General features: G+C 45.0%; 1 protein-coding gene across 2 annotated transcripts in view; it reads right to left on the bottom strand.

Annotated features, from left to right (window-relative positions):
* Positions 1-1,670: 1,670 nt before the first annotated feature.
* The window catches only part of TAGAP (T cell activation RhoGTPase activating protein), a 389,656-nt gene continuing 365,429 nt past the window's right edge, over positions 1,671-25,897 (bottom strand). For both annotated transcript variants that reach the window (XM_085612145.1, XM_085612144.1), the window contains exons 5-14: positions 19,921-19,962; positions 16,962-17,046; positions 16,816-16,866; positions 16,123-16,189; positions 14,641-14,810; positions 12,611-12,772; positions 12,098-12,207; positions 8,155-8,350; positions 4,515-4,629; positions 1,671-3,515 (exon numbers count right to left, since the gene is read on the bottom strand). In XM_085612145.1, coding sequence (XP_085468271.1) covers positions 2,215-3,515; positions 4,515-4,629; positions 8,155-8,350; positions 12,098-12,207; positions 12,611-12,772; positions 14,641-14,810; positions 16,123-16,189; positions 16,816-16,866; positions 16,962-17,046; positions 19,921-19,962 — 2,299 coding nt within the window. In that variant the 3' untranslated portion in view covers positions 1,671-2,214. The remainder of the gene's footprint in view (positions 3,516-4,514; positions 4,630-8,154; positions 8,351-12,097; positions 12,208-12,610; positions 12,773-14,640; positions 14,811-16,122; positions 16,190-16,815; positions 16,867-16,961; positions 17,047-19,920; positions 19,963-25,897) is intronic.

Below are 25,897 nucleotides of genomic sequence, written 5' to 3'. Positions count from 1 at the left end.
GGCTTCAAACCCCAACTTTCACCAAATGCCAAGTCTCTTGGATTTACTGTAGACACCAATGTCATCATCAAGGAACACATTGCGAAAAAACACAAAGATGGACCAGCACCAGCTCTCTTTTAAAAATGTGAAACCATTTCTTCAGAATTGCTGTTCAAGCCCTTGTGCATTTGCATCCAGATAGTATTAACACTGTGCACCATGGCCTCCCAGACCTCTAGCTAGCACCCCTTAATGACATCATACATGCTACTGCACATCACTTTCAGTGCCTGCAGAAATATCACATCACCCTCATCCTGATGAAACTCTTGGTTCCCCTTACTGGCCTGTACCAGCTTTAAAACCAGCAACATCATTCGCAAAGGCTTCATGGCTGACTGCTTATCTTGCAGATGAATACCCTCCGGTAGTTCTCCACACACCCGCCGCATGACACCATTAGGCTGCAGACTAAGAAGTGTAAAAAAGAAAGCCATCTATGAACCTAGGATCTGAAACAACATCCCAGTATCCATCCGAACCACCTGATCGCTGCTCCGATTTAGGGAAGAGTCGAAGACCCACGACCTTAAAGAACACCATGTCACAATTCCTTAACCATCCCCGAACCAGCTACCTCTCCTCTCACCGGCTCACTTTATGCTTATCCTTGTACTGTGCTTTGCTGTCTTTTGGCTGTGTTTGCCCATGTACATTCATACATTCGATGGTGGAAAGCTGCACTATCTGGTTCGCCTTGTACTTCTCACCTCCCTTCAAAAAGACAGTTCTTCCTTTTGCAGACTTGCTGATCAGCTGAATACCTTAATCAGGTGACTTCGGCCCCTTTTTAGTGCCCCCTCAACTGCTTACTCCTTCCCTACCTCATTCACCTTTAAGGGTTTTGTACAGGAGCATCATCTTCGTCTGACTGAAATATCCAGACTCAAGGGCCTCTGCAGCCATCAGAAGCACAACTATTCTCATTTCCACCTTTCACAAATGTTGTCGGGGAAGTTTTCCTATCAAGTATTCTCAGCAGCAGCACCTCGGAGTTGGTACTCTCAGCCTTTAACTATTGTCTTCACCCACTTGTTCTTTAGTAAGCCTTCAAAATCACATTTATACACCAGCTGAACCCCAATATATGCTCTAACTGTCATAAGCATGGCTGCAATTTGTGATCTAAGAAAATTTTGCTTATGATACTAGCGCCTCTTTGTAGTTTTGGTTTACTTTGAAACTGTAATTGTATTATTACTTTTTTCAGAGCTAGTGTTTTATATTCTTATCTGTTCTTTACTGTTTTGGTGAATATTTGTTCTGATGCACAGGGTTCTGCTAACCATGCTCTACAGATGTTCTTGAGTAATGTTGTAGAAGAAGTAAATATAAAGTAGAAAGCAGGAAAGAGAAGGAAAATAAATTACTTTATTTACTAAGAACCAGGAAATTATAAGATAACTTGGACAAATCACTGGAAGACCACCTAACCTGACACGTTTCTCAGTGCTAACATTGAATTCCAGGTGATCCGATTCAAGTAGAACTCTTCTAGCCTTGGTGACATGCTCTTGATAATGGTAAAGGAGCAGCCCTAGATCACTGCCCATTTTCTCCTTTAGATGAAATCATAGATCCTTACAATGTAGGTGAAGGAGTGGGTCCAGTAATACTGACAAGAACACTTAACGCATCAAAGTGCTTTATTGTAGTGGAAGTAAAATGGACGAAAGGTGTACATAAAATGGATGACAGGTGACTGTCTCATAAATACATTCACAGAAATCACATCTACAGAACCTATAACTTAGGGATAAGTGCTATTAAATATTCGCTGGAGCCATAAAAATGATTACATTTATACATTATACTACATTACATTCTTACATACACTGTATTTCTTGTATGGAAACACAGACTCTATTTACGCATACAAATATCTAACATCAACTGTACTATACACTCTAGTCCTCACAATACATTATTGAAACATATCATGCAAGCTCACAGACACTTTTGGAAAATAAAGTATCTCTCCTATTTGCTCTTCGTGGGCTCCCATCACATGCCTACAGGAACCAAATTATGATTATTTGTAACATTGTTAATGTGTCTTTGCAAAAGTCTCTTTGAAAATTTGTTTTTAAACCAGCTTATTATTTTTTTTATCACTCCAAGTGTTTCTAGGTACAAATTCTCAACATCCACATCTCAAGGTTTCCTAGAGGCTTAGACATAGGATTCCTTGGCATATTGAATTTGGTCATATCCTTCAAAGAGCGGGTGACTGCATCGTCGAATGAGGCATTCCTGCCTGGTTTGTTCCTGAAGTTCAGGTGTAGTTCGGGGACGATGGGCAGAGTTTGCATTTACATGGATTCGTGTGTGCATTTCTTCAGCAGCATCAGAAACGGGACAGCGTCTATGCACTCTATTACGCATGCAGGGCTTGCCATGTTCACTGGAAGCACCATTGTCATGTGCACTGTGAATTAAATTGTCTTTATGCAGTGAATGAGGCAAGAGAGAGTCATGGTGCAGCATAGTAGATCTCAAAGTGTGCACTGTTAAGCTCCCATAGGAAGGAAGTTTAGCAGATATGCTCCGCTGTACGGCTTCCTCGTAAGACGGTGGCTTACCAGGGTTCTTCTGGTCTACTAGCCTAAAGACCTCATCAGCCGACATGAGACGGGCTCTTGGCTGACACAGCTGAGCTGGCTCAAGTTGTGCACCACACCTTTCTTGGACAATGTCACACTTGAGCTGAGCGCCGTTCTCAAAGTCCTTTTTGAAGCTGTTTCTGCTGTTGGCTGCAATTTGTCGTTCAGGTTCCCAGCTTTGGGTTTTGGTGAGAGTTTTCTTATATTGCAGAAAGGAAAATGACATTGAATGCTTCTTGATTTGTCGATTGACGGGAAGTACTTTATTTCCCTCCACACACTTGTTTGCAGAGAAAGACTCATGCCGTGGAAAGAACCGCCTTTTGGGGCTGGATGGAGAAATCCGTGGTGAGCTGGTGAAGACAGAAGAGTCAGAGTTTGAGCATGAACTGTCCAGTGAGCAGCTGGAGGGTGTCTTGGATAAGGATAATTCTAATTGCACACTGGTGTTCACCTTCAGGCATGCAGGCTTTTTGTTCTTATAATTGCAAGTCATAAAATTGTCCTCTTTAAGCCCATGTAGTTGATCTTCAACTTCATAATCCACACTACTTTGTCCAACAGTCACATCATCATGACTTTTGTTTAGTTTCTGCTTGGATATTCCTTGCTCTGGGTCAGCTTGTGAGAGGAAAAGGTTGGGCTCCGAAGATCTCCTGTCCATCTTGCCATTGCAGTTTTCAGGATCTCTCCCGGAAACAGATGAGAGGCCTGAATGCACGTCCATATGGCACACCTGATCACCAATGCCAGAATCACCACATCTGCAATGAATGCTTTGCTGTCGATTCGAAGATAAACTGCAAAGGCCTTCGACTTCCAGGTCTGTGCTGTCGTAGGCAGAGTCGTTTTGTTGACAGAAGGAGAGGTCTGCAGAACATCAAGAAATCATTAATTGGATACGTTCTTGTGGTTCTGATTAACTATGTCAGTCATCTTTTTTAAATATATTTGTAAGTTTTAACACAGCGGGTGGGGGTGGGGTGGTGGGGGGGGGACATCAAAAATCTTTTAGCCCAAGAGTGGTGCAATGCTGAAAGTCACTACTATCCGGTGATTGTAAGAAACTTTTTCGTCTTTCGTGGAAATTTCACATAACTACAGAAATTTCAGTAATATTTATAGACAAAACCATCATAAAGGATGTGGTTAACTAACTGTGAAGACTACCTCGCATTCACAGAACACTGGCAGGTGTAAATAGCACAGCGAAATCTGCATCATCTCTAAGTTCAAGTTCTGTGTATGAAGACATGCGCTGCGTTAACTCTCCCTCTATATAGGGACTATTCAAATCTGACATCTAATGTTGATCATTGTGTGTGTGTTATTTCCCTCTGACTCCTCTAAAAATGAATTTAGAGTATCTTCCTCTCTTCAAGCTACAGAGGCTGACCTCTCCTTCATTCCCCAATGCCTTGGATCGGGACACTCATTGGTTTCACTGGCAGGTATATTAATCACTGGAGAATTCAAAGCGACATTTTGCAGTGCTCACTTACATGACGTCAAACACCAGTGATGTGGCTCTGCATCATATGAAAGGTGAAATACCATGCAAAGACCTGTGTTAGCACAGCAATTCTTTTTTTGTGTGACTGGTGTATTGAAAAAACAGAGGGACAGATCTATGAAGAGCACTGCATATGATGGAATTTCTCTTAAAGTAATAGATGGACGTACTTTTATTTTACATTATATGTAAGAGACTACTATTCTGTTGGTGTACACATATATCATATCTAAGCCATAGACTTCTGTGTTTGGGCATGAGCTACACAGTGGCACTCTGTATAGTTGCTTTGCAGCTGCAACACACTACAAAGTTGACTGAGCAAATTTCTATCAACAATAGCAAGTGACATTTACCTGTGCTACCAGCGTGTTCCAGTGAATCTTCTCCAGATGTAGAAATCAGCAATGACAAATCACCACCAAATATTTCAAAGCTGTTCTCAATGAAGAACTCCACCAATGCCTTCACCTGGAAAATAATCAGATTGTATTTTATAGATTGCTCAGGAGTTATATAATAACATTTCTCTGACACTACATAGATTAATAAATAACAACCATTGCAAAGGTTGCTTCACTTTTGTGTGCTTTGTTATTTCTCATTCTGGCTCCCATTCCTGCTTCACTACCTGTCCCTTGCGGACCACCGACTGACTTCCCTGTTGCTGCAAGCAAAAAAGTAAGCGGTAAAGCCAACAAACTAATATCTGTTTACGGAAAGGTGGAGGTGCTGTGTTACTCTCATTGCAAGACAAAGGCTTTAGTCGCTGTCACAATTTTATAGCACACTGATGTATTTTGTGCTTCCTTTGTTGAAGGCTGATCTTCTGCATAGTAAGGGGGTCATTACAATGGCGGCTGGTCAGACCGCCGACCACTATCGATTCAGGCAGGAACCGTCCGACAATGAGTCGGCGGTCCCGCCTGCCCTATCAGGATACGACCGCTGTGCAGGCGGGCATAAAATGCCTGTTTCTACTGTGGCTTCTGCTGCGGCACAGGAAAAGGGCTGCAGCACAAGCCACATTAGAAAAAGGCACTTTTCAAACATCATGCCTGGAACATGGTGCATAAATGTGTGGGAGCGGGCAACCCATGTGCCCCCTGGCCACATAGCAGGAGTCCACGGGGGACGGAGGCCCTGCTTGAGGCCCCAAAAGTCCGTGTCCATCTGCCTTTTCATGGCCGTGGGACCACTATGAAAAGGCACTCAGAAAGGGACATCCTAATCCCTATAGCAGTGCCTGCGCAGAGACCGCCTCCATTGTAGGGATTAGAGTTCGACTGCTGCCCTCGAGGCGGTTGACTTTCCCGCCGACATTTTCGCTCCGACCGCCTACATCGAATGCGGCAGTCGGACCAATGCCCTAGATGTCGGGCAGACTGCCACCGACGGCCTGTCAGCGGCAGTCCGCCCGACATCATAATGAGGGCCTTAGCTATTTTATCTAGTGTTTTACTACCACATGTGGTTGATGGGGTACAACTCTTCTTTAAAAACTAATTGGTAGTTGATCAGAGGTGTCCTTAAAGGATCCTAGAAGAAGGTGCTATAAATGTCAAGCCATGACTAAAGAAAGCCAACCTTAAAGCCACTGGTTCAGATGAAGCTGAGGGCATACACTGATGTTTGTACTGCGGACTGCAGTCTGTGATATGTGGCTTTGAGTGATTTTGGTTGCTTATATAAGTCTGTGTCTGTGGCTGTTTGGACCAATAGGGAACAAGCCCATAATAAACACATATAGGAACATTTTCCTTCCTTATTCTGTAGTATATACTGGAGTTATTAGAAGCATGTAATAAAACATTCCAATATGTACGACCATATGATGGATGAAGATAGAGCCTGGAAGAGATATTAAGCATGATCCATAAGTGTCGAACTCTTCACTTACTAGTCCATTCAGATTCTGCTTCACAAGACTGTAGCATGAACATCACCTCTGATGAGGGTCAGACTGGCTTATGGGGCAATCAGGAAGTGCCCAGTGAGCTGGTCTGACAGATCAGTGCGTGGGCTGGTTATTTAACTGTTTGTGGGCCTGTTTATGGTCTGCAGGGCCGGTTTGTGCTGTCGATTTCCCTGTTATTAAAACTAACATTGCCTGCAACAAGCATAAGTCCATGCAGGCTCCCATACATAGCAAAACACTTGTTCAGTGTGTGTTTAAAAGTTCAAAACTATTCCCATTTGCAAAAATGGTCCACTTTTTCAGCTATCTAATTCATTAATGGGGACCACTTTTATTTTGGTGCCTGGACCTATTTTCTGTCTCAGTCCTACCCTGCCTGCCTCCAATTACTTACATTGAGGGTAGCTGCAACACTATCAAACTTCTCATCGGACTTCAATGATGTCCCTAACAAAAAAGAACTCTGGCAAGCAGGCAGCGCTGAGCCCAGATGGAGTAGCACATGCAAGAACAGGTAATGCCTGGCATGTCTCCTCAGTGTATTGTTGAGTTATAATAATTTAGTGGACACTGCAAACACAGAACAGCGAGGAGTGGGAATTGAAGTTGGCACAGGGAGCAAAGAGACGTTTGTCCCATTAGTCAGTACCATATTGACACCAAATGACAGGGCTATATAACAGCTCTTTGCTGGTAGTCCATCCTGAATGAGTGAAAAGAAGTATTTGCCACAGAAGCGTATCTGGATTCATAATGCGCACAAAAATTCCTAATGATGAAGTTAAGATATGCGGCATTGGACTACAAAATGAAAAGTGTTAAGAATTTTATGTACATTGAATGATCCGAATTTCAAAGGAAACCAACATAAAAGTTGCCTGTGAAACTGGCATTGTCTCACTCGGAGTCCTCGAGCAGAATCACATCTCTTACACTTTAAACTGCCTTAAAAACCTGGCTTTTCAATCAAGCACCCTACACTTAATGTGATCAGTCCGAATTTGCCACTTCTCATTCAACACCAAGAAATCACTTGGTGAACACGCGCTCTACAAAAGGATTAACATAACCAAGCAAAACATACTACCCATGGGAATGGTGTTAATTTCTGGAGTTTCCTACATGCAATTGACAGCAAGATCCTGCCATTTAAAGCCAGCCATCCCCTCAGGCGGGGTCCAATGTATAGTTCATATATGAACACAGACCTCATATTGATAATTATTGCCTCAGTTGAACAAAGGTGAAGCCCTAGATAAGCAACACGGCTTGCATATCTTTTTAAACTTCTTAAACCACAATCAACACCTGATGAAACACATTAGTGGTTAACACATACTTTATTTCGATATGCCATTTCCCTTTGTACTTTACATCCTTCTTCTTTTTTTAGGTATTACCTAACCAACTCAGGGGCATATTAAGAAGGGATCTATCTCCGCTTTTTTGGCTTTAAAAGCCAAAGAAGCGGAGATAAAAATATCGCCCTATCAACAACAGGGTGCTAACATGCAAAATCGCATGTTAGCGCCCTTTTTCACTACGCTTCCCTTTGCATCTCTAATGAGATGCAAAGTGGGCGTTCAAGAGCAAAATAATAGGAGAAATGTCGCTACGCGACATTTCTCCTATTATCAAGCTTCACGCTAACCCTGTTAGAGACAAAAAAAGCAGCGCTAACCACGGTTAACACTGCTTTTTTACGTCTGCTAATTTTCAGATTTAGCCATGTAATCCAATGGGAGGTGGATGACATGGCTAAATCTACCATGGGCTATCATCAAATATATCCCTATCCTTGTAGTTTTATCGCTGCATTACCAGCGATAACCTCCCAAAATGCCGCTATCGCTGGATTTTTTATCGCCTAGGCGGTTAGCGTTGTTAATAACGCGATAACCAGGCGATATTATCCAGCGATAGCGGGCGTTAAAAAAAAATAACGCTAAGCGCCCTTAGCGTTAATTTTCCCTGTTCCTGGTTAATATGAACCACAGTGTGCTATGGGCTATGTGGATATAAAAAAGAACGAGTCATTGTGTAAGGTGATGTTGTATACGGAATGGGGCAAAACCTACTCTGTCATTGAGCTGTTTCTGGACCTCCAGGGGCTGGCTGCTCTTCTGGTCTGGGTTCAGTAGGTTGGGTCCGATGCAGATGGCGAGGTTGCTGGCGTCCATCTTGTTGGTCCCGGAGTGCTCACTGATATGGTGCAGGACACACATCAAGTACTTGAGAAGAAGCAGGTTCGGTCTTGGTAACTTATCTGCAACGCTTTATAAAAAAAATTAAAAATGAGATTACAAAAGATGCCACTTCTGTATTTCAACATGCTCAAAAAAACGGAAAAGGTAACCACCAACCCTACACACCCCACATGAAGAACTTTTCAGGAAGAGGAAAAGAGCAAAGCTGTTTGTTCAAAGGCTTCCACTGAGAAATCCACAGAGGCAGCTGTTTGTAGTCTGTGACTGGGTAACCACAAAGCAATGAGTAAAAAATACGCAAGCCACTTTTTAGTATGAATGAATAGGCACAAGAGTGTTATACACTGTTGGCCTTCTAGTTTGTGGTTCACCCAAGACAACTGGGGCAGTATTCCACAAAGTGCCCAAGGATGCAAATGGTGTCTGCACCTGCTTTCTGCACACCCTGGGCACTTTGTTATTACAGAAGGGGCTGCAGACACGTGTACGGCCCCATTTCTAATACAGAACGCGCTGGTATACTTTTAGCGCAGGCATGATTGTAAGGGAGCGTTCCCGCATTAGCACAGAGGGCAAGCCCCAGGGAAACAGCTTGCCTCTGCACCCGTTTTGTATTATGGAGGCGGGAGTAGAGGCACAGAGACCATCAGGAAGCACCCTGACAGTGCCCACAAAAAGATGATGCACAGTCAGTGCACCACCTGAGAGCGACCCCTGCTAGAGGTAAAATATGGTCTCATGGACACCGCCCAAACACTCCCCTCTGGGCAGGTGCAGTTACTCTTTGCACACACCTGCATGGGTCTCTGTCCCCCTTTGAAAGGCAGGCTGGGTGCCACTATTGTAAAGGTCGGAGGAGCTGCTTCAGACAGCTGCTCCGCCTTTCATTAATGTGCTGCCCCAGGCCAGTCATGTGTTCACATTTGTTATGGGGAGAGAGTATTATCTATAATAGGGAGTACCGCCACAATTTGTGCCCAGTGCCCTAGCCATAATGCAGCCCTTGACTGTATGAACTTGAGGCCTGACGCAATTTTCTCAGTTTCAAACCAGGGATCTGCAATTTGCACACCGAACTGGTTATGTCAGAGCTTTCCAATTGGGAATTTCTGTTTACAGATCGTGGACGGCGAGAAGATTCCTAGATCCCAGTTCTTGACAGTCTTGGCCTAGCAGAGGTACGGGCGACCCCTTCCTGTAGCCACGATGCTGCCAAAACGTTTGCAACTAAAACTCCGTATTTTGTAAAGCGCGAACTACTCACCCTTACGGGTCTCAAGGCGCTGGGGGCTGTCGTGGAAATTAAGTGAGCTATTGCCCAGAGTCACACGGTGCTGAGCTGAGCTGCTGTCGGAGCCGGGGATCGAACCGTGAACCCTGTGCTCCAAAGACAGCTGCCCTGGCCGCTGCACCACACCTCTTCATTCCTCTTTGAGCGCCTAAGTATTTTGTGCCTTCTAGAAGAAGCCTCAAAGGAGGAAGAACCCGAAAGGTAAAACCCCTCCAACGATATCTGCAAAGCTCCAAGATGACAAGGCAGAGAAGGGACGCCCAGAAGAGCAGGATAGAGGAACACAATGGAGGCAAGGCCACCAACAGGGAGAGGAGTTGGCCTAACGGCTTAAGGCTAAGTTGGCCTAACGGCTAGGACGGTCGACCTCGAATCTGGGGAACTAGGTTCGAGTCTCGGCAATGACGTTGAACATCTTGTGATTCTGGGCAAATCACTTAATCTCCCCGTGCCTAACAAAAATGAATGTGTCCTCATGTAATGCAACTGGTGCTATGTAAAGCGCTCTGATACCCAATTCGGGTCAAGTTCGCGCTATATAAAACTCCGTAAAAAAAAAACAGGAACAATAGCACTTAAGAGGAAAGAGGAAAACCAATAGGAGCAAGGAATCTTGGCAGGAGCGAGGAAACACACCAACTGAAGTGAAGAAGTATAAGCACAGTCCCGGGCACACGTGGTGGGGGTATAACAATGGTATTAAAGTCCCTTTAGGATCAAAGTTGCTGCAGTCGACACCAGTATAATGTTCAGAGTCATTTAATGAAGTAACAACAGAATAGAATCAAACAACCAGCCGACATGTGTTTCGTCACAAGGTAATTGACCTGTGACTCTTCAGGGCTGTATGGCATTTGTGAATGAAGAGTAGAAGGTCCCACAGAGGCGGTGATAATTCCAACCCGGCCTGGGGTATGAGTAGAACTTGGTGGTGAGTGAAGGCGTAGAGTGCAGGAGGCACACTGGTGAGTAGTGGACACGTTTCTGGTGTTACGTGTTGACGCTGAAATGTTGGCGAGGGAGTATGGTCGCCAGGGATAGACTGTCAAAAGGTCTGATTAAGTGATGCGGTTTCACCAGGGCTGGTATGCTGTGTTGCGAGTGGACATAAATAAGCCTAGGTAGAGTGTTGGAGGGATCATCCAGTGTCTGAGGAGAGAGCTAGATGGCTGTGCAGTGGCAGAGAGTTCAGATGCCAGTGCGCTCCGTAGGGCCCACCATCCTGTATGGTGGGCAAACGAGAGGGCGGGTACGCCTGTCTGTTCTCTGAACGGAGGTGGTCGTGTAACACTGTTCCCGTGGCGTCTTCCCAACACTGTACCTAGGCTTATTTATGTCCACTTGCAACACAGCATAGCTGCCCCGGCGAAACCGCATCATGTGTCGGCTGGTTGTTTGATTCTATTCTGTTGTTACTTCATTAAATGACTCTGATCATTATACTGGTGTCGACCGCAGCAACTTTGATCCTAAAGGGACTTTAATACCATTGTTATACCCCCACCATGTGTGCCCGGGACAGTGCTTATATGTCCAGTGTGGGTTCCTTGACTCACACACTTACGGGGGTTATTGGGTAACTTCCCCGACCTGGCAGCACCGTGCATACTCTGAACACAATCCACACAATGCGTACTAGTCTGAGCGCCAATCTTCCTGATTATACTAAAACCCTACCCCTAGACTTCACTTTGAAGTGAAGAAGTGTTGCGAAGGAATGAGAAAGATAATTCTACCTGTTGTAGGACAGGAAGAAACAGTGTCGCAATCTTGGATTGGAAAGCCCACAGGACCATGCATGGAATGGCCACCATCTTTGATATGGAAGCAGAAACCCACCCATTACCATTCCAAAAGATTCTGAGATAGAGAAGGGAAGAGCTATGTCTCTCCCCAGCGTGTTCCCAAGGGAGAGGATTGCGTGAGACTGCACTGGTGGGACTGGCCGCTAAAAGATGTTTATGGGCAAATGCGGCAGCCTACTGTCTTCACTGCTGACCCGCGAGAAAGTGCATTTCACGTCCCGCTGCATGCAGCGGAACGTGAGGAAAGCTAAAGGGTGGTGTAACAGGTTTGACATATGGACTAACAGGTCCCATCACATATTGTTTATTCAGATCGGGGTCACCAAACAACACTTCCTAATGAACAATAATTAGGGAGTTTCAATTTGCAACCCACTGTGACTGCCTGCTAATGCAAGAATAGGGGCATGCATGGGACAACAAAACTTCATCTTTTGCATTCTTGAATGAATGGGAAACATTATTTTTAGAGTTGCCCATAAAGAGAAAGGTGCTGCTTTAAAAAAACAAAAATCCCATTTGGAAATACCTTGAGGAGAGCGGTCCTCTAGAAAGCTGCCTTCCTCTGGACTTTGGATGACTGCCTTCTCCCCCCTTAGGTTTACTTGTAAAGGGAAACCAGCCACACAAACTACTCCATTGGAAGTGGTATTTGGGAGCCCTATCATCTCACACTCATTTGGAAACTTGCAGTGACCCATGTTTTCCTATCACTTACTGCTTGATAGCTTCAATTCGCTCGCAGATGTCTTGCTTTTCCAGAGCCGCCATCCACTCATGGTAGAGGTCAGAGGACAGCAACATGTTTGGAATGCTTCGTAGGAAATCCTGCCATGGAAAAAGGTTTTGGCAAAGAGTTTTACATGAGAAGTCATTCAAAGATCAACACACACACTTTCGTCCACTTCGGTTACTTCTAGGAAGGCAACACCTGCTTTATTGCTAAACCCTAATTTGTTCTCTCCTGCATCAACTAGGTTGTGGTGCACACAATACTATCTCAGTGCAATGTCACATATAACATCAGTAGTATAAGTGCCATGAGGTCATCACTGCCTAGTGTCTAGTGGCATCAGAGTTTTGTGAAATGCTGGCACAGAACGTCGGATGCCTTGTTGCAAGAAGAACCGATTTTTACAAAAAGTGTTTGCATTTGATTATAAATGACTAACGTCACCATTGGAAAATGTGATTAAATTCTGAAACTTGTATATAGTGAGAAGATCTTTACCTTGAAGACCACTGCCAGTAGATGCACAGGTTTGCTGTCCAGGTCCACGGAGGCTCCTGAGTTGAGCTCCTCCTTCAGTTCCTTGCGGGACTTCTCATTGGCGTTTTTCCGGAATATTCCCTCCACGAAGGGACCCTTCAGACAAAGGATGGTAAGAATGTCCTGCAGGAAGCGAACAGATTGGGGCTGAGCATAATGCATTACCTTGTGGGCACCCAGTGGGTGACAGAGACCACAAGCAGCTCATCAGACAGCAGCACAGAGCCTGAGACTCCAATAAAGATGGAGACTTCTAGCTGATGTCCAGGCTCAGTACAATGAGCTTTATTAGAACACTGGAATGTTGAGCGCTCCATTGAAGATAATGGAGTGCTCCGGGTTTCTAATGACCGGTCGGAGCCTGGCGCTCCAACATTCCAAAGTTGTCCTTCACAGCTGTTGCTTTGAACAAAGGCATAATGGAGCCTGAGGGGATTTTCAGTCCCCTCGGGCTCCATGAGGCCTTTGTTTTATTCGTTTTAACATTCTTCCCTCTAGTGGCGGAATATTCTAATACCCTTATAGCCCTCTGTAGTGAGCAATACCAGCAATTTAATTCACGCTCCCTTGTTAAACGCTGGAGCGGGCCATTAACGGCTGGTATTGCCCGCTACGTCGGGCTGTAAGGCTATAGTAATGCCATGTTGCTAAACTACCGCAGGCATTCCACACCAAAGAAAGGTATCTAAAAGATATAAGGTAACTATCGTTTCAAGGCCAAGTAAGAGGTCAGGGTTGTTAAAGTGGAAGCCATGCACCAAATATCCTTTCATGTAGTGCTATTTTCCCAATGTTTCTTTGGAGCAAAAAACTGCTTCCACAAGAAAATCCCAAAAGAGGTTGGGAGTTATAACTTGTGATGTACTGAATGTCAGTGCATTGCTTATGGACATGAAGGCAGCATATTCCTTCATGTTTAGAAAAATGTCAACTCGCGGTTTTATATTTGTTGCTATCAATATATTACTGAAAGAAAGAATACTTACAGTAAACTTGCACATACAATAATCAGACTTTAATGGAGCTACTCATATTTCGGGAGTACCACCAACCAATTATGGCTCATTATACCACTCCATGGCACTGAATTAGGTGTAGCTGATTTTACTGCCCCCTGGAGGCTTGTCAGGGATCTGCAGGGCATGTGTCTGTGGTCTCCATCTGTTGGGGCCTGTACCTGACACTAGATGACAGGTTCCCTCAGACTCTTGCCAGGAGACCAGCAAACATAGTTGAATGATCATAGTATAAATAAAAGTGAGAGCTAGAGTTGTAATAGAGGATGTAGCGTAGCGACAGGCGGAATGGATGATGGTTTTCACAACCACTGTCATGACACTATATGTGTGTATCTACAAATTGACTCTGGACTGCCTTGTCTTCTCTAAGCAGTTTGAACACCAAAGCTGGGCTTGCATACACCACCTGGGCATTTCCATATTTTATATGGCCTTGTATTTCATATAAAAAGTCAACATACATGTCTCAGAGGCAAATCTAACCAATAGGGACTGCCACGTGATGTCTGTTGGCTGCCACTGGCTGCCATCACCAGGCATATATGTTAATGTAATGCCATGCCAATGCCTACACCATGGAGTTAATTTACAAAGGCATTTATGAGTTTATAAAGTAGTACTACTTCATGTACTCATCAAAGACTCTGTAAATAGGCCCCAGTTTTTTCTGGTGTTTGCCACCCATGTTTATTTCAAGTCTGAGTCTTCGGGGCCTGACTGAAAATCCTGCCAAGCCAGTGGTGCATTTCACTAAAACTGCACCAAAATGTGTTAGCACCCCAGTGTAGCTCTGCACAACATTCTCTGCAACACTCTGGGCAAGAGGTCTTTTTTTCTATGAGTAGGTGTGACTGCAAATTTGGGATTAGGTCAAAAGCAAGGCACACCTACTCACCAAAAAAATGTCTGTGTATGGGGTCCCCTGTAAAGCTGAACTCAAGCGCACTCCTGCACAGGAGAATGCTAGCTTACCATGATGGGCTTCGGGAGAGAATCATCCTCACAGATGATGGCCAAGGGCTGGTCAAACAAGGAGGCCTTCAGATCCACGTCCAAGGTGTCTGACGACTCCGACGTGAGGGTGGAGCTACGCCTCAGTTGAAATGGCCAAGAGAGGACCTTCCTTCTCTTCTTGTTGTTCTCTGTTGCATCCCCAAAAAACACAAAAGCAAAGAGACACTGTACATTAACAAAAAATTCTGTCACAAGCAAAACCGCAGCGCACGTGTCTAAAAAGCTCTGCAGGAACAGGGAACTAGCTGTGACCCTACATACAGTGTTGCCTCCTTCCGGTTGCTATGCCTACACCACAGCTTCCTTTTAGTGCCAGCGGATATCACAAGCGTGCGCAGGACTTCACAGATGGTTTTTTATTCACAGAAACTCTTGGGCAGTCAAGGCTAGCACCAGCCATGGAGGCCAAACGTGAGACTTCAGTCTAACTCCAAAGCGCACCTTGTACTGAGCTTTCTGAAAAATGTTAGTGAGGTGAGCATCACTTCTCAGTTCTTTTTAAAAAAGTGGTGTTTTTTCTCAATTTAGGGAAAATAAATTAATTGTAATGGGATGTTTATGTCCACAGTTAACCTGTAGAACTGCCCAGCGCTGATACTGGGGACTCAGAGAAATGCCAGATTTTGAAGGTGCTTAAAATTAATATATTTACTCACGATTAAGCCAAATCGAAATTATTTACATAGTCAGTGGGTATCCTAAAACTCTGCAACTGACCCAGCACTCATGGACAACAATGGCCACTTTGATTATTAGTGAGACTAGCAAATAAATATCTGTAGCACTTTGCACATGAACCCCCCTGCAATACAGTACTCCTTAGCAGGTATTGGGGACTAAGGTACTGAGCATTTGCCGTTGCAAAAGGCAATGTGCCACGGCCAAGCAGGGACTGGATTTAGGGTCTGTGGGCTAAGTATGGGCCTCACTCTCTACTGCTGCCTTTTAGGTGTAGCCTACAAGACATGCTCGGTGGTTATTGATTGGAGTGCCAGGCAACACACAGAACAGAAATTGGGAAAGGTAATTCTACATAGAAAAAGGATACTTTCTTGGCTATTCGTTCACCTTTCTACCCAATTAATTTTTATTTATGGTACGTTTGACCATGGCATAACTGGCACCATCTTGTGAACGTTCAGAAGCCATTTCCCGGAAAAAAATTAAAACTTGCTTTTGTAAACAAGCCGAGTGAACGGAGCGCTGCGCGGATGACCCATAGGGACGTGGAAACCTGGTGCGGGGACACTAAGAGTGGCGTAACCATGGGCTCTACAAATTCCTAACATAACATAACGGATGTGTCTGCCGCCATGTGTGTGTGGTGTTGAACAGAGTGCACGTCATCTGCCTCCCTCCTCTACCAGCGCGTGCAAACTCTGCTCAGGGCAGTGTCGGCGTATCACAAATGAATATCTTGGTGTATCCTAGACAACTCACCAATCAGATGGCAGATTCCATCGTCATTGTAGTGAGGCGCAAAAAAAGGAAACTTCTTGATGTCACCCTAGAGCAGAAAAAAATCCACCAGTTAGCAATCAAACCATCCACAAAAGAGGATTACACAATTATTATCCTAGCCGCATAACTTTAAGAGGGGCATTTCTTGTTTGAGATCAACTAGAGTTATTTTAAATGTATTTTAGTTATGCCTGGTTGCTTTTCCAGAAGAGTTTTGCTCAATGAGGAGTTAGAACTTTCTGCTAACGTAGGGAAACGTGTTGCACAGCCTGGTGGAGAACATGCCTAGGCTCCCAGGCACTGCCTGAGCGGCCAAACAGGCCATTCAGACCAATCTGCGTCATGATTGGCTGGGAGAGTCTGAGAGACTGGGTTCTTCCCGTGTAGCCACTGCAGAGAGATGAGGACAGAGGAGAGGCTGCGGTGGCGGCAAAGGTACGTTTTTCTTCTTTTAATCCATCCCCCCCGCCCGAATTCCAGTCATTCCCCGCCCCACCACCGCCATTCCTCATCTCTCCAATCCCAGTGTTTTAACAACTAGACCAATCAGTGTCCAAAGCAGGAGGATGAATCCCTGCAATACTGACAAAGCCATGTGCATACAACCCATTCCTTGGCAGCCATCTTTGAACGTTCATAAATATAAAGGACCAGCCTCCCGGGATCGCTTACCTCAGTGTGGCACTCAAATGTCTCCATGTTGCTGGGGCTTAGTGTTTTAGTCTAAAACAGAGAAAGAAGAGGGAAAAATCAGCATAAGAACTATTTACCAGGAAAGTTCACTCTGAAGATTGCTCCGAACCAAGAAAAACACTTACAGCATTGCAGCTGGTGAGGACCTTCATGAGGACTCGCGTTGAGGGAACGTTGGTGAGGTCAGCTCCACGGAACTCCTTGATCTGCCTGCAGAGAGCACGAGGGGGAACAGGTTACCGCACTCTCCAAGACACCTCACAAACTGCATTTCAGCTACAACATCTGCACATCATCTTGTTAACAGCATGTCAAAGGAAGACCAGGGAAGAACAGGAAACTGCTGGGCCAGTCAGCCTCAGAAGTCTGACTTTACGCACTTTTGCGTCTGGGTCTCTATAGCATGTCCCAGCCCTACTCTTGCAAAACTATGTATTAAATATTGCAAGTGAGTCAGATGTTGGCACGTTAACGTCTCAAATTGTACAATTCGGTGCAGAACAATGAACCTTCTATACTTTGATGTTCTTCAACCACTATTTGCCAAATACTGATGCCAGTCGTTACAGTCACTAAACATGGGTAGTCACATAATTGTGCTGAATAGTGTCAAAAACTACAACAGTGCCCACAAGAAAAAAAACTGTCAGAGTAAAACCAACAGCGCATGGATTCAGACGCATTGTCCATCCGCAGGTTGGCGTCTCAGACAGGGGAGCTACCTTCTTTGGCTGTCAATCCAGACACGTGCCCTGCCCCTCTGATCACCTCTATGGCAGTGGTGGCAGTCAGTCATTCACTGACTGCCAAGTTCAACTGAAATGCTATTGACTGGTACCACAGAAGCCAATAGTCTGTCTTGCCCCCGCCGCACTGCATGTCAAGCCAAAGTTACAGGAAAGGACAGGACAACGTTGCAGGACAGAGAAGCAATAGCTTACTCTTTGGAGACTACAGTATTCCACTGATTATCTTGTTGACTGTTGCGTTGGACCTAAAGAGGGGCTTGCATCACGAACTTATAGGCAGGACATGTGAAATTATGAAGCAACAGAGGACCAAATAATGTGGCTTGGCTGGCTCAATTAGGCAGGAAGAAAAGGCAATTTATGTGGCGCAATCGTGCAAATCATGTGGCCGCATTGTGCCACTATTCTGGAATTTTTGCCAGGTGGGCAAACATTTCACCTCATAGGTGCTAGTTTAGAATCTCACTACAGAATCAGCAACTACAAGGAGATCAGTTAGCCTTTGCAAATGGACTGCCAAGGCGTAGCACCAAATGTGCATTTTCTTTTAGGAACTTTTGATCGGTTGGAGCTAGAAATGAATTATTTATGCTGATATCTGCAAATTAGGCAGCGTATTGCGGACTATGTGGCAACTGCTGTAAGTCCTTGATTATATAATTATGTGAAAAACACCACAGCCATAAAATTGAATTACTCCACAAACCCTTCTTCTAGATGAGCAAGGCTAGCGATTACTCACTTGATAGTGTGAAACTTGGAGGTGTTCTAAAAGAAGTATTTCACGCTGCAATAATATCATGGTACTGTTCCTTATTAGCCTTAACAAACCATGATACAAGCATGTGTACACTACACCCAGCTGTGGACAGATTTACCCTGGACTCCAGCACGCCCTGTGACATAGGGCCTTATTTTGATGTTGGTGGATGGGTTACTCCTTCCAAAATATAAATCCCATTTTTTCCTATGGGATTTATATTTCGGCGGACGGGATATCCAAAAGGAGTAACCCGTCCGACAACACCTAAATCAGGCCCATAGTAACTTAGCGGTAATTTAACAATACTGACTCTGTGGCATCACCTAGCTACCCCCAGTGACACTTGCAAATGATATCAACATTTAACACATATACAGAGTTGCTGCAGTCACACAATAATTCTGCAGTTATTTAGTGATACTGTAGTTAAAAGGGATTCTGCAGTGACGCAGCAATACTGTGGCGACAAGGAATAGTGTAGAAGCGTGGGAATACTGTGGCATTAGGGATACTGCAGCGTGGGTGATATTGTAACATAAACATATTTTATCAACAAAATGACACTGCAGTGACATTAGGATTCTGAAGTCATATAGGGACACTGTAATGGCATAGAGACAGTGTATTAACATAAAAATGTTGCAGTGATATAAGGACACTGTAGTGGAATAAATATACTCTAGTATCATGGCAGTGCTCAACCATTAGGACTTTGCATCAACACAAGGACAGTCCAGTAATAAACTTATTTTATCAACCCAGATATATAGTAGTAATGTAAAGCTACAGAGCTATCCGGGGAGAACGCCGTAACAGGGATTCTAGAGACATATAGGAATAATGTGGGGACTCAGCATAGGGGTACCGCAGCGATGTATGGAGACTCTGGTAAAATAAGGATGATAGAGTAATCTAGAGACACTGCAGCGACAGACACAGAGGTGAGGTAGTGACTTAGGCATGATGCTGTAGAAACATAAGACTGGACAATCATAAATGTAAAGTCTTGTAGAAACACATTTCACACAGAAATCATGAGTGAGTGTTTCAACAATAATTCTGAGTTTAATATTTCTATGGTTCTAATATTTTATGTAGGCAGGCAGAATGTTTCAGTCGACTGTGCTACGCCTAGCCTGATGCTTACAAGACGTTCTGCAAATTCCCCTAAGACGACCAAGCTATCATGGCTGAGACATCTGGGGGCACAACCAACATGCGAAGATTCACCACTGATATACTGTGAATGAATTACTGCATGAAAAGCCTTTATTCCTTCTCAGATATCCTATAAACATTGCAATACACATGAGCAGTGACATGTTCTCAACGTGAGCAGACCACGTGCCGGGACCTCATGCGCCACACCAAACTCTTCCCACATAGGACATGTGCAAACCTACCCTCTCCAACCAAACATACAGGTGGTGCACATATAATCACACCGGACAGTTTGAGTCCTATGATGACTCACTTAAGGAGCCGCGCGCTACACAAATTAAAGATAACATAACAGAATGTATGTAACATAAGCATGTGAAGATAACATTTAATAGCGACGCTCGCGCTTACCAGACTAGAGTGTCCAGCCAGAGCTCCTTGATGTCCAGAGAACTGCAGAGACAAGAGAAGACAACATGACACGTGCTCCTAATTCGCCGGGGAAACACAGACTAAAGAGTCATATCGACACACGAGCAGCTATAAGTACAGATGAGGGGCGGGCGGTGGAAATCCACCGAGTCATGGAGACCGGAAGGCGCATCACGGCTTGTGGCGGCCTCGGCTGCTGCAGTGAGCTCTCAGCAGGCCTCGAGCCGTCACTTCCTCTTTCCTCTCACTGCCACTCTCGCTTGTTATTTTCTTTCAAAAGCGGGGGCCAATACACGTGGAAAAGGTGACAGGTAAAAAGATCCCCGCTGCGTCATCATGCGGAAAGGACGCTTTGCCTGCGAATGGCAGGCACGTGGAGTCGGTGGGCGCAACACACCATTTACTGACCTGCGTGTTGTGTGCAAACTGAGTAGCCTTGAAAAGGGACAGGTTTAAATCACTATGAGACACATTTGTGTACAGATAGGGCAATGTACCCACTTGGGTTATACCAGTACCTAGTAGGGAATGTTTTGTGGCAGCAGTGCTTAATTTGTTAAAAAAACATAAGTGCCTGGGCTCTCGTCAGGAGCCCACTGCAGCTTGCAACACCTACTGCTTTTGCGGGCAATTCCAATGGCAGAACCAACATAACTACTAACCATCACACTTCTACAAGCGTGACAATGTGGACTATTTCAGGTCCCCAAAGCTGTAAGAATGGATTGGGTGGCCGGTATTAGTCATTTTTAAGGTATATTGAATGAATAATGAACTATTGTTGTGGTCACCTCTAAAATAACCAGACAGCACCACCTTGTGGCAGACTGTCCCAAGCACCAGTGTTGACAATTAAGAGCTGGTGCCCAGCACCAGACAACACCAGCTCAAATTAAGCACTGTGCTGCAGGAAGTTGTGCATGATCGTTGATTACGTAAGGTTTTCAATTGGTTGTTACAATGTCATAGGCAATTACAGAGAAACCTTGAATTAATAATTAGAGGCAACAGCCAGAATGGTGTAAGGTGGATAGCCCCGGCAGTGTAAAGGGACACCGCATGCAGGAGGTCCTCATGCAAACTGCAATCGAAGGCCTTTGCTGAGTGAGTGATAGGACTGGTGGTTGACTGACTATGGTAGGAAAGCCAAAAAAAGGAGGCTGCCTCGGAATGGAACAGGGTGCCCCCTTGAATGTGGTGAATACTACAGACGGGGTGCGTAGATGCTTCATCTTTCCACCAGCAGTCACCACTGGACCTTCTCATTCTAATACATCACCTCATATTCCTATTCACAGTTCTCAGAACCAGACACCTGTCTCCCGTACCCACAGGGCTGCCTCGACCTCCATACCGCCTCTATGTCTATCTCTCACACACCCATCGCCAATTGCCTTGTGAAAGTTCTTACACAAGCTTTTCCCCATTATTAATCACTTGTGTAAATCCCTCCACGTCATCCCAATACACCCTGCTTTCTGACCCACCTGACGTCCTCGAGTTTTGTCTGGACCCTGCCTTCTGCGCTTTCTTCCCTCTATACTCCTCATCTCAGATCACATGATCCATCTTCAAAAACCGTACTTTCATTCAAAAAGCAAATTGTTGCAAGCCGAGAATCCTTTGCTTCTCTATTGCATAAAGCTCATCCTCCTCTTCCCGTTACTCCTCAACTGTGTGACTAAAAAATGCACCGTTATCAATGGAGCCAACCCCCGGTGTGCCATAGACACACCCTTTATGTATGCAGATCAGCCTAACTCTTGACACCCAATGACACTTTTTAGGTCGAGTCAGGGCAGCGCATGTGCTGCTCCAAGAGGCATGCTACATTCGAGTATGGACTTGAAGCTCTTCCCACTCTCCGCCCATATTTGTCATTGGCTTGTGTCATTGTCCTTTGTAAATGCTGACTTCTAATTCATTAATTGGCTTGATAGTACCTCCTTAGTACCGCCTTGTCTTCATTTGTAACTTCACATGAGGACTGGCCCTTTTACTTCTGTTGTGACACGGTATGGCTTATTTAGTCTGTAAGCACTATTTTCCTTAATGAGTTTCTCCTACTGCAGGCACGACATGCTTTCCTGCAACATTTAGCACACCATGCGTGCTTCCACTTTCCAAGCAGCCCGGGACAATGGGGGCAGCTTCTTTGAAATAAAATAGGTCTTGCATTTTACAAGAGTTTGAGCTATTGGCATTGTAAATGAAAATGCCTTTATTTATGTGTTAATTACCAAAAACAGATATATAAAAGGCATTGTAATTTACAATGCCAATAGTAAAACTCTCGCAAATGCAAGACCTGTTGCATTGCAAATGCTTGTTTAATATATCCTTCCACTTTGGTCTGTGTGAGAAGTTAGCCTGGTATATGCTGACCACTAATTAAAGTGGGCACCTTGGACCAGTCCAAACAACCCTTATTGATGATTAGGTTAAAGACAACCTTTATTGAAAGCTATCCTAGTGGTAGCTATGGAGAGCAGCCTTGAGGCTAAGTCTCGAAGGAATGTAAAGCAGCTTGTTTTACCAGATCAGAACCTCCTGAATGACCAAATGAAAGGAGAACCACACAAGGGATATATAAAATATATGTATTTATTACTAAACACTCTCTACTAACCTCTTTATGAGATTAGAGAACAAAGCACACAATATTAAATCACTAGAACGACAATAGCACAATACACAGCGGGCTCCTGGGGGAGACCGAACCATCTATTAAGAAAGTGGTATAACAACCACGACTTGACTAGACACAGTGCCTAGAGCACGTAGAATCACTGGGACCCCAAGGAACCACCCAAAGTAGTGACACAGGGGACCCACGGAGGACGGATGCAGTGTGTGAGCACAGGCACGAGCTCCGTACAATCCTATGAGAAAGTTGAGGTTGGAATTTTAAAGATTAAGGACACTTCGGAGAGGACTTTAAGCAAACCCAGTTAAACATAGAAGGTTCTAAGGCCAGTGCCCTTGAGAGTACCGAGATACCCGTGTTACCTATCCCAGCGGAGCCGGGTGCATAGGGGTCAAGTGATGTCGGGAACCTTCATCGTTTTCAATGGTGTCATGTGGAAAAGTGCTGCTGCCAGGAAGATGAAAAGTGTCTGGTGGGATCCAAGCCTGTATCCAAGGTGAGAAGAACCTGAAAGCAGAGGGGACAGAGTCTGGGTCACTTCACAGTGACCAGGGGCACGATAGACGAATGCCCACCGATGTCGGGTGTTTCAGGTGAGAAGTAGTGAAGCCTGACTCTGCAGCCACGGGGACCATGAGACGTCGACGACGGCCAAAGTCCGGAGGTGAGCTGTCCCACGAAGGATGTCGACTGCTGGGGGGTCAGTGTCCGGATTGAACACCAACAAGCCTTGGCAACTACAACCCCCGCGGGCAGAGGAAAGATGCTTGGGTGAGGACCAGCAAGGTCCTGGGGACTCTCCAAGCTATGGAGAGTCAGGGCACGTCTGGAGCAACCAGGAAAGCCCACGGAAAGTCAAAATTACCTTCACAGGGACCCCCAGGCCAATGGACCAGGGATGGCGAATGGACCTCAAGCTGAATCACGAAATACCAGCCCACAGAACACTCGTGGAGTGTAGGCTGGAAATCTTCAGTGGAATTACTGCTCGGGGTCAGGACTACAAGTAGCCCAAAGCACAACCTCAGGGATCGCCAAAAAGCATATGCTGCTGCAAAAGTACGCAGTGCACAGGGGTTCGGGTTGCACGGTCCCCACGAGGGATACTGGGCTCAGAATTGCTGAGAGCGCAGATCAACCTCAGAGACCTCAGGAACCCACCTCCTGTGTTTCAGAAATCTTCGGAGTCCTCAGGAGCTCGGGAGATGCAAACCAGTCAGATGCGTTTAGGTGCCTGCCTTGCAGGGGAGTAACTCCTTTACTCCAAGGGAGATTCTTCAGTCATCCAGCGTCGTGCAGATCGTTCAAGTACTTGGTTTCTGTAGCAGAGTTTAGTCCAGGTAAAATCTAAAGTCCTGTAGTCAGGGGTTCCTATTTTATACCCAAGGAAGGGGTGGGACAAACTCTGGGAACCCACCTATGGGAGGGTCAGGACAGAGGGGTGGCTACACCCATGTCCTTTGTCCAGTTTCGCGCCAGAGCAAATTGCTCCTGCAACCGGTTTGAGCTGGACTATGCACAGGGACACCAAATGTGCCTCCAGTGCAGACTTCAAAGCACTCTCAGAGTGCACCCAGCCCCAATACACTAAAGCCTGTCTGGGAGGTGGTCACATCTCCCTATGACAGGAAACCTATTGTCAAGATTTCCCCTGCTTGAGCTTGACTCAGCAGCAAGAGGGCAGACTTGTGTCTGGCAGCATCCATTTTGTGATGCCCAGGTCGAGAAAGCTGGCACTGGGTAGCCCGGTGTGTCACATATGTCACTCTAGGAAGGTGGAATCATACCTCCCACACCAGTTACTGGTGTGGAGGTATGATTACAAGGTGTTTGACACCAAATACGACATGTTTCTATGCAGCCATTTTAAAGTTAGCATTTACCACAAGGTTATAATGCACTTAAATATATATGGTTGGCTGCATTACAAACAACCCCGGAAAATAGGTTTCAAAAGGCTGCAGAGGGGCTCTGCTCATGCAGGTGCACCCTCTCACATAAAACCCAGCACCCTGCCTTCAGGATTGATAAGACCTGCCATAGGGGTGACTGATAGGTTTATATGTGCAGTGATATAGAATAGACATAGTGAACCTATATCTAAGTAAGGGGTGCATGCACCACCTTACACAGGCTGCAGTAGCAGACCTGTGGTGTCATTTTGAATGGTCTCCCAGGGGTGGCATAATACATGCTGCAGCCCCCCTGGGAGGCCTCTGGGGTACCTAGACCCTGGGTACATAGTATAACATATACTAGGGACTTATAAGGGTACCCCAGAATACAATCTGGAGTGTACCTAAAGTACATGCAATCAATTTAGAGGAGAAAGCAGCTAGACTGGGGTTCTGGATAGCAGGATCCCAGTCAGACTAAGTTGAAAACAGTGTTACATCAGCAAAACGTGGGGTTCACTATAAGAAGCAGATCCTACTCTCCTACAGTCTGCCTCTCCCTCCACTTCACAAAAAGCAGCAGCCATGCTAGTACTGAGGAAACTATCTTCCAAACGTCCACCCTACCTCCTCCTTCCAACATGTCTCCCTCCCCATTTTTCTAAGATGCTAGAAGTCACTATGCTCTTCACCTTGACCTGCAGCTTTCTGGAGCAGCATACCCAGACAAAAACACCAAGGCCCCATCCTTAACCTACTGGCCATCATTGGACACATTCCTGCTCACACTGTCCACAAGAAGCGTATCTGGGACTGCATTCTCCTATCTCTCCAAAAGGCACTTTGCCATTTTTGGCGTTCTGCCAACTCCTTCCGCATGTTTTACGTTGTGAGGAACTATTGCCTTTGGCTTTGCTTTGCTTATATACCAAAGACACCCATATAGCTTTCTTGTTATTGCTACAAATTAGCCCTCCTCATGCATGCTGCCTGGGAATATTTCTGTACATGCAATTTACTGATGCATATACCTGTATACGCATGAGCCTGTCAATAAATATGTGCTCCATCCCGCATTAAGTATACTTATGCACTCATAGCACATTTTTAATATATCTGTACATCTATACAATTAGTGAGTGTATATATATATTATATATATATATATTCACTGAAAAAACCATAGGTTTCACACACGTTATAGTTAGGAATTAGCATTTAAAAAACCTTGCAAATTCACTGAAAAAACCATAGGTTTCACACACGTTATAGTTAGCTGGACATTTTACTGATAAAAAACCATTGAAATTCCCCCGTTATAGTTAGTGCAGGCAACTATAACTCACGCGACCGCAATCCTCTGCTGATGACATATGTGTCTTTATGAAAAAAAAATATTTGTAATATATGTATA

The sequence above is a fragment of the Triturus cristatus genome, chromosome 6, assembly GCF_964204655.1.
Source record: "Triturus cristatus chromosome 6, aTriCri1.1, whole genome shotgun sequence".
NCBI lineage: Eukaryota > Metazoa > Chordata > Amphibia > Caudata > Salamandridae > Triturus > Triturus cristatus.
Note: the sequence above shows the minus strand (reverse complement) of the source record. Positions and strands in the feature narration are given on the sequence as shown.